Source organism: Lissotriton helveticus, chromosome 8, assembly GCF_964261635.1.
Source record: "Lissotriton helveticus chromosome 8, aLisHel1.1, whole genome shotgun sequence".
NCBI lineage: Eukaryota > Metazoa > Chordata > Amphibia > Caudata > Salamandridae > Lissotriton > Lissotriton helveticus.
Genome location: NC_136069.1, coordinates 1,311,595,469 through 1,311,608,804, shown reverse-complemented (window position 1 = coordinate 1,311,608,804; position 13,336 = coordinate 1,311,595,469). Strand labels below are relative to the sequence as shown.

The 13,336-nt window shown below is 39.1% G+C and overlaps 1 protein-coding gene across 1 annotated transcript in view; it reads right to left on the bottom strand.

Annotated features, from left to right (window-relative positions):
- Positions 1-13,336, bottom strand: part of USP9X (ubiquitin specific peptidase 9 X-linked) — a 1,542,050-nt gene that overhangs the window by 1,200,566 nt on the left and 328,148 nt on the right. Inside the window, exon 7 of the mRNA XM_078658291.1 lies at positions 5,823-5,938. Within this exon, the coding sequence (XP_078514417.1) occupies positions 5,823-5,938 (116 nt within the window). The remainder of the gene's footprint in view (positions 1-5,822; positions 5,939-13,336) is intronic.

Below are 13,336 nucleotides of genomic sequence, written 5' to 3'. Positions count from 1 at the left end.
CGATAGGTGCTTGGCTGTCTTTGGACTTTTTTTTTTCCCCACCGCTGGTGCCAAGCTTACAGTCTCTGATTAGGATTTCTCGTTTTTCTTGCTCTGTTTTTCCAGAGTTTTACCCCCGCCTTTTGCGCAAGATGTCTGCCTCCATGTGTCCTAGTGGTTTCAGTTTCGTTAGCTGGCTCAATGTCGGAGGGGTTGCGCAGGATTTGCTATTTTTAGATTCCTCTGATGGTTTATTCAGTGCTTTGCAGTTTCCGATTGATATCTAACCGGTCGTTGTTAGGGTCGCTACGCTGTTCACATAATCATGAAGGCTGGTCGATTCTTTCTCGTTCTACTTTCTTTTTTATTTTTGTTTTTCCGTTTCCTAGCGGTTTAATCATTGCCATGCAGTTTCCGATTGATATTTGTTTATATTTGTTGATTTGTTGATTTGTTGGTCGTGTTGCTAGCCTCTCTGGCTTCACTGGATCATTATCTTAAGCTCGGTATTCTATTTGTTGGTGTTACAAGGCTTGCCCCGCCCCACTGTCCAAGATGGCTGCCCCCGTGCTGGTAGTTTCTCTTTCGTTTGTTGTCGCTGTGTTTTGGGGGTTCTTATTTGCGCGTCATTTAGTGCTTTGCAGTTTCCGATTGATGTCTTTGCACTATTTGCTATTCGCTATTCGTTAGCTCGTTCGCTTAAGCTTGATAATGATATTCCGTTCTGATATGTTGTATGGCTAGCCCCGCCCTACTGTGCAAGATGGTTAACCCCCATGGTAGCTTCTGACTCTCTGATGGCGATAGCCGTTCTTGATCGTTCTCTGGCGGCTTATTCAATGCCGTGCAGTTTCCGATTGATATTAGTTGGTTGTGTTGCTAGCTGCATCGGTTTCACAGGCCCGTCCACTTAAGCTCGATATTCCATTCCGTTAGGTTGCATGGCTTGCCCCGCCCCTCTATGCAAGATGGCTGCCCCCGTGTTGGTAGTTTCTCTTTCGATTGGTGCTATGTTTTGGGGGTTCTTATTGCGTTTGTACAGGTTTTTAATGTGCTAAGTCTGCAGACAATTTCGCTAAACTGTCAAACTCTTAGTTTGCTTCCGAAAGTATACCTTAATTTATGACTGCATAAACTTTTATTCACAACATAATGCTTTTTCTTTATAAATGTCAAGAGGCTGTGTTGTATCTTACATGACCTGTTAGTATATATATATATATATGTTTTTACCATTTAGCTGGAGTGGGTTTCATGGCCTCGATAATATGCTCCATTAGAACGACTGTTTTGTGTTCGAATGTTTAAGAACAACATTAAATACCATTTCACTGAGGCAATAATAGAGCATCTTTGATCCATGCCAGAACTGAAAATAAATAAAGGTAAAACAGGGTATAGTCCTTATGAGCAACATGGAAAAAAAAGATTTCCCAGTCATAAAATAAAAAAGTGCAGCGGCAGGTCTATGCTCTTGCCTGGTGCAGAACTACATCTTTCAGGAATTCTCTTGTATCAAGAAGTAGGCCTGGAAACATTTTACTGGTCCAGTTTTCCAGCTGTAAGTCTAACAAACTTTTGATAATTTATTTTACAAAAGAGCAAATATGGAGGCACATAGTAGGTAATGGAAAGAGGTTGCTGTTAAAAAACACTTTATAAATGTAAAGTCATTTATTTAAACTTTTTTTTTCTCCCCAATGAGAAACAACCTTCTCTACACACCCTTTTTGGGAGTGTCCCTAAAGTCAGACTGGAGAAATCTCCTTTAATATATATGGAGATGATTTACAGTAACATTTTGTTGAAATGGAAAATGCTTAAAAGTACATTTGCCACGACAACTAACAAGACACTTCCTCAGAAATTAAAGAAAGAACAATGGTGCAATTCAAGTAATGATATATCCTGAGCTCTGCTATAAACAGTATTTTGGCATTAATAGCGTGCTGGCATATACAGAGCCCTTCTTTGTTCAGAAAACTAGTCTCAACAAAGTTAATTTATGAATTGAGCCTCTGCATAGATACAGGTTGTGCATTTTCAATTATGTGACAAACAGCCCTGTTGACTTCACAGTCCAGAATCATCAGAGCCTTCACAGAACCCAAAACCTGACAAAATATGAGCCATGGAATAATCAAAGATGATGCCATCAGGACTCTGATATAATGAGACTGCTGCCATAATCTGTTACCTTATTGCATGATAACAAATGGGACAAGTGGATTCTTTTTCAAGGAAAGTAGTTTTCCGAGGCATTTCGCCCTTTGCACTAGTAGATATTTTATTGAACTCCAATCACGTGCTATGAAAATATTCTGATGGGGTAAACTAGTTATCTAGCCTTGTAAATTTCACATGAGAACCTGAATAAAAAGAAAACTCAGACTTCTTGATGGGAATCAGGACAAAACTCTGTATCTCAATCATCCCTCCCATGCTCTTTTTAGACTAGACATTCAATCCAACTGAAAGGCCAACATTAAGCTGAAGTACCACCCAAGAACAAACACCACCTCCGGAAATCGGAGCAGTAGCTTACTGAGACGTTCAAGTACAATCGCCTGAAGGATGCAGAGTTAATAGAGCAAAATGAATGCTAGTTTTTTTCTGCACTAAGTAACCACCATTGATTACGGCTGAAAATCATCATATATTACATTTCCCTTTTCCGAAACTCGTGCTTTAGTACTTCGAAGGTGCAGCACTGTTGCAGAGCTGCCAGAGTAAAATCCAGTAACCTCATAATCTTTGCACATTTTATTTCCAATGTCTCATCTATTCTGTTCACCTGGAGTTCAGTATTTCTGTCTATGAAATCAGAAATGTGGGCTACGATCACTTTAGAAGATGCACCAGGTTTAAAGGGCGGGAATGGAGTTATATATGCACACATTCCTGGTGAAGAATGTAGAGAAGACTTTCAGGTTTAGTTTGTGCAAGATCAGGTTTTCTAAAATGCAAATATTATTGAGCCTTGTGAGGTTAGAAGTATCTATCACAAATCACTCTTTAGACTAAAACTCCAGTGTGGGCACAGTAGCGTATCTGACTACTATGAGAAATGTCTTTAGTTAAGATGTTTGCCTCAAAGAATTTTAATTTTCTGGCAGTTTAAATTTAGAGTATTTTTTTTTCTTGTTTTTAATTTTTTACAGGAGCTTGTTATTCAACTTTCATGACTATCAATGACAATCCACGATGCAGAAGGATTGTTAATTACTAATCCTAGTCCTGCAACATAGAGCGCTTCAATTAAGTTATGTATGATCCACTCCCTACCCAGTTTCTCCATTTTAATGGCAAAATGAGCTTTAGTTAATTCTAAGTTTCCACAAGCTCCTTAAAAAGAACTGAGGTTGTTAGGCAAATGCCGGTAAACCACCTGTTGGGATATGGAATCTGCAAACTCGTTAAATGAACAGTGCATGTTTTCACCTTTGCTTTACATTCTGCCTGTATGGCCAGGTTTCCCTTTCGTTCTTCTATGCTTATGACTTTGAGGTCTCTGCACAGCAGGCCTTAAAGTCGTTCTATTAATGCTTCCTTATGTATTAAAATGAGGATTTTGAAAAACTAGTATGTAAGAACTGTGAAGACTGTACTAGCACTTGAAAATGCCATGTTACTTTGGGTGTGCATATTCTAACATTTTAAATTGCAGTGTGTTCCAGGATCCCCACATGCAGACAGGAATACTCTACATTTATGATTTAGATGAAGAGCCCGATGATGCAGAACTAGAAGCACAGCATGTCTCCTGAGGGTACCGTAAACCAAGTTATTAGTGTAGTCTAGAATTCTCAAATTACTGAAGCAGAGCCTGCAGCAGATAGTCTGCTAATCTGGCATCATTTCTACTGAGGCTGATAATTAGAAGACTTGGATAGAAATGCAGAATCTGAGGTAGATGTCTCAATGACAAAGTTGCATCAGATGTAGGAGTTGCATTTGAATGGCCCAACCACAAATCGTGACATCAAAAGAGTTTTCTGAAAAGTTTCGATCTTTGATGATCAATCATCTGTACCCTTTATTCAAAGTGAGGTCATCAATGTCAAACCTGTAACTTTTTTTAAAACATTTGCCTATCTCTGGATCTCCCATTATACCATCTCTAACGATGGAATGTTTGTCTGCAGTTGTAAGAGCCCCATGCCTGGTCACTCTAGCCCACTCTGCCACTGCTTTGCCATGCCTCAGTCTCTTCAAGGCTTCTTAACGCCACCTCAGTTGGAATTATACTTTGTCCTTCAGTTTTCTTCTGGTCATCAGTTTACAGAAAACGCAATCCTTCACAGAATGGGAGCTGGAGTGCTAAAAATCACATACCTCATGGAGTTAATTTGTAGCCTTACATCTACCTCATCTAGGACACCTCGGAAAAAGGGAAGACCTAGTCCTGCTTTCCCTGAAGGAACAACTACTGAAAAATGCTCTACTTCAGTCACAAAATTGTTTTAAAACATATGATCAAAAGGGTAATGATCCAGATCTCAGCTCTAGAAACATTTATGAAATATGTAAACTCCTGACTCCGTAAAGGAGTAGTGCAAATTTTAGATTTTTATTGCTGTGGCCTCTCTGGCTGTATTACACTCAGTATCTTATTGTTTTTATTTTGGGACCAAATAGGTTCATATGCAGCAATTTTGGTTTTGAAGTAGATCAATCAAAGTACAGAAACCCTAGTCGTTTCCTGAATGCCAGTGAATAGTAGTCATTCAGTTGCTCTCCACTGTTGACATTTGCATCATTGCAAAGTTGCGTGACAATTTTAACATACTGGGAAATTAGACCCATTTTCTTACTAGTTTCTTGATGTTGCCCAAGTTACAGTCCTTATGTTGGCAGATAGCAAACTCACTATAGTGGAACACGGCACCATGATTCCCAATAAGACCTTTGCTTTTAGCTCCAGCACCTTCAAGAAGTTAAGTTCCAGTTTTCTACACTGGTGGGATTTCACAAAACCTCCATTTAATATTATTACAGAAAGGTCCTCCATTGTCATTCCTTGTGTGAGATCATGGCCAATTGGTGTTTCTGCTTCGTGAGGTTAAAATTGTTGCACTCTTCTTTGTTTTCTATAGCATGTTTCAACAACATGGGTCTACTTTAAATAATTAAAATTCAATTCTGTAAGTTTTTTGCAAACTAACCTGTGCATATGTGCTCAGAAGTTCTGCTTCTGTTTGAGTTGTCCAGGTACGTTCTAGTTCTCATGTATTTATGTTCCAATGGAAATCTGTTTCTGGGAGGTCCTTTATCAGGTTCGTGGGTGGCTTGCATTCAACTAAGGCAATTTCAGTGAAAATATATCTCAATTTCTCATCTCTACTGAATATTGGTTGTAGGTACTTACATTGCTGGAGTTTTACAAATTCTGGGTGATATGGAGTAATTAAAAGCACTTGTTCTGTAATACTGCTCTTTATTTGAAAAAGTTTACCCTGGGCATTTTGTATGCGTAATCAAATTCCCTTTTAACATGTCTTGTGTCCTTTTTCAGCAATGTCCCTATTAGGTACATTTAAAGTGTTGGCATGATACATTATAGAAGGCACACACCTGTTAACAAAAGCATTGCAATATAAGAAGATGATGCTTAGAAACTCCACAAACGACCCTTAGGAGCACACTTTGCTCAACTTCAACCGAAAAATAAATGCACTAACTATTGTAGTCTCGGTAACAGTCTTGCATGGGCATTAAGTAGATCAAAGAGTTTGAAAATCAACCACTGCACCCGTGGCAAGTAATTAGGTAAAAGCAGAACACAAATCCATCTCGAACTTACGCACATCAACAAAACATATATTTAAAATGAAAAAACTCACTTTATAAGAGCTGCAATTATTTGAACATTCAGTGCTGATCCACTCATAAAACGATCATGTAGGCTTTGAAACCCATTTAACGTGCCAAATTTGTTGATCAGATCAACTAACCAACCCTGAAAAAGAAAATTGTGTTTACTGGCATTTAAAGGCTTTGCAAAAGTAACTATAAAATAGCAGTTTAGAGAGGATGCAAACAAACCTCACTGAAGAGCAATTCGCTCTTTTTAAAATTCTATAATTGGAGATAATTCCAGAGATATATTAATAATACTTCCATACAAAAGAAAAAGCTTTAAGACATACTGGGGCGATTTTGAACACAGTTACTTGATTACAAGACCACTAGGATGTACATGTTTTAAACCTGTTTACCTACTATTAGGTCACTTAAAGGAAAACCAAACAAACACATAGAATTCACATATTTGATAAATTAAAGCCCAAGACTAGATAGATAAGGGGCATTCCACCGTTTAAACAGCTTTAGGCAGAAATGGGCTTTACTGACAACTGTTGAAAATGAAATGAGTCGACAGATTTCATAATTACTATATTGTGTATACTGAAAAGATGCCTTCCCAGGATTTGATTAGTGCTGCAACATGCCAAATGGGAGGTTGTTTGTCTTCCACTTTTTTTCACAACACCATCACACTTGAAAAAATTCAAGACAAAAAGCCCATTCTAACTACAGCAACGACAGAGGGCCAATGGGTCTATACGACCTTCCATGGTGAGTGCAACTCACTATGACGCAGAGGGAACTGTGCTAATTTAGCTATTTTTAATTTGACTTTAGTTATTTTTAGATAGAAAGACAGATTAAGGCTCACCACATGCAAATACTTTGCATTTAGGTGCTTGTCCCATTGCTACCTCAGTCTTCAATTTCAAGTCAATACAGTAATACTTGGTAACGGTATAAGTGGATTTCGACTTTGCTGAATTTCATCCATATTTTAGACTTATTCCACCACACATAGTGTTTTTAACAGTCATTCCTTCCATCGAATGAGCACAAATTGTGCCATCTATCACGAGCAAAAATAATGCAAGAAAAAAACAATTCAGTAACCGTCTGTTTTGTCCAAAGTGATAAATATCGGATAGACAAATGCTCTCTGTATGTTTAAAATGAACTATAAAGACTCTATTAATGTCTAGGAATTTAAATACTTTTCAGTGGTAAAGGACGGATTTGGAGAAAAAGCCAGTGTAGGAAGCTGGCTCTTTATGTGATATATCAATAAGTTGTTATATTATGTAAAGAGTCTCATGGTTCTCTTATGAGTGGACAAAGGCCTGCTATGCAATCCCAAAGTGTTTTATTAGGGGATAGTATGGTTGAGCAACCTTAGGATTACCAGAACCCCTGGAAGGAGATCCACAACAACTTATGAAGTAGCAAGCATTTTTATATATGTTTAGGCATCAGAGAAAAATAGGTCAGTTAAGTATGTTTTTAAACAAATTCTTTTTACTTTAAAAAGTGGACACTGCAATTTCCGAGCTCTGCAATGTTATCCTATTGAAGGAAGAAAAAGTTCTGCAAACAGGTTTAGTACAGCGACTTACAGGACCCATCTTTAGATATTAAGATGAGCGGTGGGCAAGGTCCAAGGCAGCACCAACAGTACACCACCAGCAGCACGAGGGCGGCCGGGTGTAGGGTGCAAAACAACGTCGGGAGCCCAATGTATTTCAATGGAGATCGGTTACTGCAGAAAGAGGCTGCAGGCTCTGGCTAGGAGGTCAGTCGAACGGAACCAGCAAGGGTGTTCAAGGCTTGCGATGCTCGAGGACGGGAGGGGGTGGAACACCTTTGGTCCCCTTCACCAAGGCCCAGGAGCAACAAGTGCAGGGGTGTCGTTACGTGCCCTGTTTTTTCTTTACCGAACAGTCACAGTTGAGGGAGGTCTGAGCGAGGCCGCAGGTGACGTTGGGGAATCAACACTTGTGAATCCTTCACATGGAGAAGGAAAGCCTTGAGAGACAATCTCAAAGCCCTGATCTCAAAGATTTCTATGAATTTTGAACTCCAACATAGACCATTTTGCACAGATGTCCATGCACTCATATATGCTCCCCAACCTATTTGTGAAGTATCTGCTAAAAAAAACTTCGATTCTGTACAAGCCAATAGGATTCTCTCTGTTTTAGCAATCAAAACAGAGTCTTGTCAATTCTATCACTGATATCTTCTGATCCAAACCTCCTTCTTCCTGGCACCACTAAGCATTCAGCTTTTCTTTTATGGGTCTCATTCTTGAGCTGCACTGAAGTACTAGGACAATGCATGATTCTATTCATTCTAGTAATATTTTTACATTCTTGACAGTGACCTTGTTTTGATATTGAAAATGAGGTGCTATTAGTTGAACTTGTGCACTTCTCTCCGTTGTAGGGAATACCTTTGTGGCATAAGTGTCAATCCTTGACCTCCGACTCACTGGTAACTAGGAGTTAAAACTGACTTCATTATATTTATTGTGAATCCCAGAGTTGAAAGAAAAGGTTTTCTTTCAAATCACTTTTGAAGCCAGAGTACACAATGAAACTTTGATCAACTAATTGTCAAAATATAGGTAGACTAACAGGCCCTGGTGCTGTAATCAGGCTGCTATGGAGTCATTAAATCTGTAAAAAGTATTGTAACCAGTTTTAAACCAAATAGGCGCGCATTAAATTGATAATGCAGGCCCATTCACTCTAAAGCAGGGGTATTTTCTGTGATTTGGATGAATTGGTATGTATAAGTATGTGTCTTCAAATCTACTGATGCTAAAAAGTTGCTTTCTTGGATGAAAAGAAGTATGTCTCGCAATGTGACTATTTGGAAGCTTTGTTTTTGTGCTTTTGAAATATTGGTTTTATCAGTGTTATTGATTCTAAAACAGGACACCAATCCCTTGATCTTTTTAATACAATATAAAATCTGGAACATGTCCTTTGTTTCTGGTCTTGCTGCAATTACTCTATTGCTCCTTTGTTGAACAATTTTGTTACTTCTTTCAATTCTAGCAAATGACTTAACATCCTTTTTAGTAGGAGATTCAGGGGAATTTGGAGAACTTTTAAAGTGTGTCCTACACTTAAAAGGACCAAAACCCATTTATCCAAAGTCCTGCCTCGCCATACTTGTCAAAAGTGCTGAACTCTCTCTTCCCAACCGGCATGGTTGTCTGAGCAGGGAATGCTTTGTCTAAGTTAGAATCTTTTATTGGGATCCCGATTCAAAGCCTGGCCTATATAGCACCTATTTTGGATCGATTGGTTTACCCCCTTTGTCTATAATTCTGTTAACTGAAATATCTTGTGAGGATTCATACTTTTGTGAATGGCAATTGTCATACTGACAATGCCTACTGTAGTGATGTCTGAATCAAGAGAATGTTCTTTTCTGCAATACCTCTAAAGATCATGAATAGTCCATATCCATTTTAAAGGATTTTTAACACTTCATCCAACTGTTTGTCAAAAACATTAGCTCCATAAAATTGCCTAACTATGAGATGGGTCTGAATGAGTCGCTCTTTACTTAACCGTACTGCTGCATAACAGTGGCATTATCCACTTGTCTGAATCCTACTGTAGACTAATCCATAACTATCTCAATGAGAGCATAAAGAGCAATCTCTCCCAGTTCAAAATTACCTTGGCAACTGTCTCCCTCTGACAGTTTTTATATTAAAGGAACAACATCATGCCATAATTTGAAATCATATTTCAATAGGGTGCTGATGCTGTGCCAAACTTAATGGAACTGCCTGATCGCATGTGGACTCTCCTGCTAATAGAATCCCACTTCTTGCCCTCCCTGTCAGGAGGCACGGTCCATGGAGTAGAAGAATTTCTGGACCTCCTCTCAGCAGCTATAGAAATAATTAAAATTGTTTTGACACGATTTTCGCATTGCTAGCAGAAATGAATGCTGGATCCCTAATAGAGAGGTCACTTTCTTCCTAGTGAGGTCAAAAATAGTTATAGCTCTTATAGATCTTATTGTTTTTTTGTTTAAAATCAAACAAGAAATTTTTATTCAGAAGCTGAGACAGTTAGGCAATTTGTGTGAAGCCATTTTAATCAGTGTAGGTAAACTTCCTTTATCAAGGAGAGCTGAATCCTCCATCTCCGGCATAGAATTTAGAATACCTGGTACCACAGTAATCACATTCTGGTTACCTAGGAGATCATAGTCCATTATGGTTGCCATCTCAGTGATTTTGGGAATACTGGGTGTCTGAATCTGTATTGATGTGAGCCCTACTGGACAACCTCTATTTGGAGTCTCCATCTTTGATAAACATCTTTAATGTGCCATGCTTCCATAATATGCTGAGTTCAAGGCAACACATAGGGAGGCAGCGGTGGTAGAAGCATAATGAGAAGAGAGACTAGTTTCTCTCCCGTTGGTGGCATTTCCGGATGAGAACATGGTTTGCGTCTGGTAACCAATGAAAATAACCAAGGAGGTCGCAAACCAAAAACTGGAGCAAAAGATAATAAAGACCATTCAGAGGCCAAAGGTTTGGGATTTGGCAATGTGTGATATATAGATCATAAATCATATCCTGTGTAGAAGTCAACATCTCCAAAGGCACTGTTACCATTATGGGATTACCTAAGTGCAGTCATTCCATTTATGAGGCAACAAGGGAGGTTTTGTCATGTCATCCACGGCTCAGGCTTCTAGCAGATTACTCAGAATTTACATATTTGAATGTTAAATCCCTTGGTGTTAAAGCCTTAATTTTCGTTAAATGTCCTATAAAGATCTTCATTGTCATAGTAGATTGGCTCTAACTCTGAGAGCGATCTACTTGAGAATATCTTAAACCCTCATCCTTAATACCAGAGGAGGAATATTACAAAAGTGTACTCGGAGGACGCAAGGGCACAGAAAACATTAAATAATGATATACAAGTACCTGTACAAGAAATAGGTGACATGGCAAAGGCTGAAAATATGGCAGACATAGCAGACTGTAACTTTGCCTGCAATGTAGACCCAAAAGACATAATCCATGAGGTACTGCTAAGTTATTAACTGTACCATTATTGAAAATGCTAGTATACCCATCAACAATAGTGTCCACTAGGTCATTAGTGGATGGCTAGCACTTGGTATATAGCCATAGAAGCCAGTGGTTGGCACTGCTTTCAGGTTTCTGCTTCCATCGACAACAAATCTATTGGCCACAAACTAGCTAGTTAAATGCCTGTCTTGTGGTCAATAATGGTGGCCATTTCTTCTCAAGTGAGTTTGTGCCTGTTTTTGGCATGCTCACCACACACGGAGGAGCTGATGATGTCAGTCTGCTCTGACATTCTTTGACGACATGCTTGTCAACGTCATGCTCAACATCATAGGTCTTTTTCAAGAGAATTTCTAGTTCTAAGAAGGAAAGCTTACTTTTGGGAGCACCCTTAGAGGACTTACAGCAGTTATATCAGATTTACGAGAGGAATGATTATCATCAGGTTCCTCTGTAGTACCTTCTTCCTTTTTCTTAAGACGCTCATCCCCCTAACAAGAGTGACCAGAAGTCTGAACCTTCACAGCAAGTACAGAAGTTGCAAGCTTTGCAGAAATCATATTTTCTATAGACGTTTTCTAAATGTCTGAAATTCCAAAGATCTTTTATTCTTTAGCTCACTGGGCTGGCTAGATGTGTTCTACCTTATTCATCAAGAAGTGCCAGAGCTAAACGTCCTTCTCTCTTGCACTGTCTTTTTTAGCATTTTCAGATAAGCCTTTGCAGTGCTTTGAAATGAGGTTGGGATGCAAACGGATAATGTAGAGGACTTGTGCGTCATCCTGTTGATCTATCTCTTGCCGCACTTGCTGCACTGCTTGAATAAAGAGCCCTTAGAGAATTTATTAGACGTGGTGCCTGATAAAGAAGGTACTTCAGGGGGAAAAACTCTGCAAGAAACAGCTGTATTGAGCAAAATCTTTATCATGAATATGTAATGGAAGCAGAGCCCCTGTGAGTTCCATTCACTGACAGTTAAAAATCTGGTAGTTCGAGCTACTGAGGGGAGCAGAGGTGGGTGCCTACATCTCTAACTGCTATACTTCAGATCATTAAGGGAGACTGATAGGTTGTATGATGTCTATGTTTTTCCTTAGTTCTGTATAGGTACACTGCTACAGAATATTGGCTCCCAGTCTGATGACACACAAGTATTCAAGCATCACAATCAATGAAGGATCCAATGCTGGAGAACATTAAATCAGCAATTCTGAGGAATTGCACACAAAAAAATCAATAGGAACAATTTATCTTTATCAGGATTATCACTTCATTAGAAAAAATCTCAACTGAATTCCCCCCCCGCCCAACTCTTCCCCCATGGAGGCAACAATACCTAAGATGTCTAGAGTACTAGTATGAAAGGATATTGAGAAGCAACACCTTTGACTGGCAAGTTGAGAGGATGGCTTGTAAATCGAGCTATGAAAGACACCTGCACTGGAAAACAGTACTTACATATAATTACCATATTTCGTCTCCAACAATCTATCTTTCATAAATTCACATGCTTGAATTACAATAGTAAATATTCTACACAAGATGCATATCACAATCCATCTGTGGCAAGAATATTAAACAAGCAGTCGGTCTAATGTCGGTATAAAAAATTGACCTAAGACAGACTGACTTACAACCTCTCAGAGTTGTATCCAAATAGTAATGTCTGGTAAAAGTGTGGGTGCTCTTCCAAGTTACCACTCAGCAGTTCTCCAACAGAGATACTCTGCCATAAGTGGGCAGCAACTCCTACCATAGAATGGAGTGACGCTCTGGATAAAAATGGATAACTATCCATGGAGTGACAAAAAGCAATAGCAGCAGCAATCCATCCCACTAGCTCTTGCTTTGAAAGAGGACCTCCTCTCTGCGGGAGACTAAAAGCAATGAAAAGTTTGGCCTTTAGGGATCCTAGGAGTGTAGTGTTTTTGTCTGCTTTTGTAGCAGGATTCTTAAGGAAGGCATTGAGAATAAGATTTGTTGCAAAGTCTAATTGCAATTTAGGGATAATTTTTGGATAGGTGCACAACTGAACTCTTTTTGTGCAAGCGTTAAAGGGGTAGTTTGATAGTGCATGTTTGATTTTCTAAGTGCTAAAAACAAAGAAGTCTTCTGTGATGCAAACTTCCTTCCTACTTTAAGTCTATGTAGGAATTTGTGAAATGCAATGCATCCGGGAGTGGATCAAATTAAAGAGTACCACCTGAAAAAATGCTCAACAGAGCGATTTCGGCGGGATGATTCGATTTCAGAAAGAAGAGAGTCCTTCTTTGGTTTTTAATAACCCCTCACTCACCGACCTGGTCGGTGACATGCTTCATCATCGGGGCCACCTCGATGGCCGAGTGCCATCAAGGTGTGCTACAACACCTGAAATACAGTGGAGCTGGTATGTGGGTGATGAATGTAGAAAAAAGAGTGGGTGTGTTAAAAATTGTCCTGGTATGGCTTATTTTAGAAAAAACTTTATTCTTA